Below are 1,786 nucleotides of genomic sequence, written 5' to 3' on the forward strand. Positions count from 1 at the left end.
CTTTGTTGTTGGCCTTACTGCGCGCTCCTACTTCCCCGTCCACCCTTCAACACAGCCCCTCACTTGCTCTCCCTTCCCTCCTCATCCTTCACCGCAACAGCGTCAACAACGGCGGTAAGTAATCTCGCTGTTCATGGTCATTGACAGCTATTAGAACGATTCAGGGCCTCTGTCTCCGGATCCCAACTCGAGGTTAGCCCCTTGTGGCCACCTCTGCCTGGTAGCTGCGCTTTCGCTGTCTACCAACGCGTCGCACCTTCTACTGGACCTTCGGACTCAAGGTTCAGGCTACAAGACGTTCTATCCTCGCGACAGTAGGTACTGCCGCTCCTCATGGTTGTTGACAACTAACGCAACGATCCAGGGCCTCCGTCTCCGGATCGCAACTTGAGGTTAGTCCCTTGTGACCACCTCCGCCTGGTAGCTGCGCTTTCGCTGTCTACCAACGCGTCTCACCTTCCACTGGACCTTCGGGCTCAAGACTGAGCACACAAGTCCGTCTATCCTCCCTCGGCATCAGTTTCGAGAGGTTCGTCACCTTCGGCCACCTCTGCTTGGCTGCACGTTTGCTGTCCACCAACCCGTACTCAAGACTCTGGATTCAAGATCTGCTACCTACCTTTGGCCAATGTCCTCCTCACGTCACTCGCGAAGTTCGTCTCCTCCTCGACCAGGCCCGTCAAAACTCAGTGGCCTTCATTTCAAGAAAAGACCTCGCCCGGATGATGACCAAGTGGAGGCGCCTGCTGCGCGTCGCGCACAGCCTGCCGCTGTGGTCAGCCCGACCGCCATGGACGTTGACGACGAACAGCAAAATCCCAGGCCTGCCCCGCGGCTGGAGGTCGTGTACCCGGAGTCAGACGAGGATTTCGAGGACGAAGAGGACGACGGGCACGTCTCTAGCACTGACCTCGAAGGCATGACACAAGGAGAGCGTCGCAATTATTTGGCCCATCGGGATAAGGTCCGTCGCAAATACGAAGCCCGGAAGAAACAGCCTCCGCCCAAGGCAGAAACAGAATGGAGCCGCTGCGTCCGCAACGCTCGAATGGCGCAGCGTTTACTCAAGCGGGACATCGATGGTGCATATCGGGGCGTGCCGCGCCCCCCACGATACGGTGCCGGAGAAGAGGCGTTCATGGAGTGGGGCTACTACGCCAACGCTCACCTCGAGCACCTTTGGCGCCAGCGCGAAGCGGTCGAGGCGGGTCGTGTGCGCGCGCCGGCACCCTGGGATCGGCGCGCCATCGAGCCCTTTCGCCTACCAGCGCGACCGGGCCAAGCACCCGATGGGCCTCATGCGCTTGCTCCAGCCCAACCCACGACCTTGCCGTCTCTCGACGTGGCGATGGCGGACTCAACTGACGCGGCGAGCGCACGAATTTCAGCAACTGAGGAGCAGCCTCTCGGACGCAAGAACTCGTCGTTCAAGCGGACGACACAGCGCGAAACGGCGCCGGCCGCTGACCGCCAATCTCGTCCGGGGACCTCGCGAACGATAGCTTCCCTCGCTCCCACGCCACCTGCCCTTCCACCTTACATGGTTCCTGCTACGTCGTCTACGACACTTCAAGGTACGTGATGCTTCCGCTGTCGATGTCTCGAATCGCCCTGAGTGATTAATTTAGTAGATTATCAGACTGAGGGGCGAAACTTCTCCTGGGCTCGCGGTCGCGCCCATGCGAACACCGACAGTGGGACTCACATCGTGGTCGCTCTGAACAAGCTGTGGGTACCTCAGCTGGTTGTTGGCCGTGTGGACATTATTCTTCGGCCCGATGGAAGA

At 59.7% G+C, this 1,786-nt stretch overlaps 1 protein-coding gene across 1 annotated transcript; it reads left to right on the forward strand.

Moving 5' to 3' along the window:
• Positions 1-790: 790 nt before the first annotated feature.
• On the forward strand, positions 791-1,582 carry PHACADRAFT_202946 (uncharacterized protein; the record flags this gene model as incomplete). The annotated part of the gene is made up of 1 exon (XM_007403050.1): positions 791-1,582. The coding sequence occupies one exon, from the start codon at positions 791-793 to the stop codon at positions 1,580-1,582; it is 792 nt and encodes a 263-aa protein (XP_007403112.1).
• Positions 1,583-1,786: the final 204 nt, after the last annotated feature.

This window comes from Phanerochaete carnosa (genome assembly GCF_000300595.1).
Source record: "Phanerochaete carnosa HHB-10118-sp unplaced genomic scaffold PHACAscaffold_703, whole genome shotgun sequence".
Classification (NCBI taxonomy): Eukaryota; Fungi; Basidiomycota; class Agaricomycetes; order Polyporales; family Phanerochaetaceae; genus Phanerochaete; species Phanerochaete carnosa.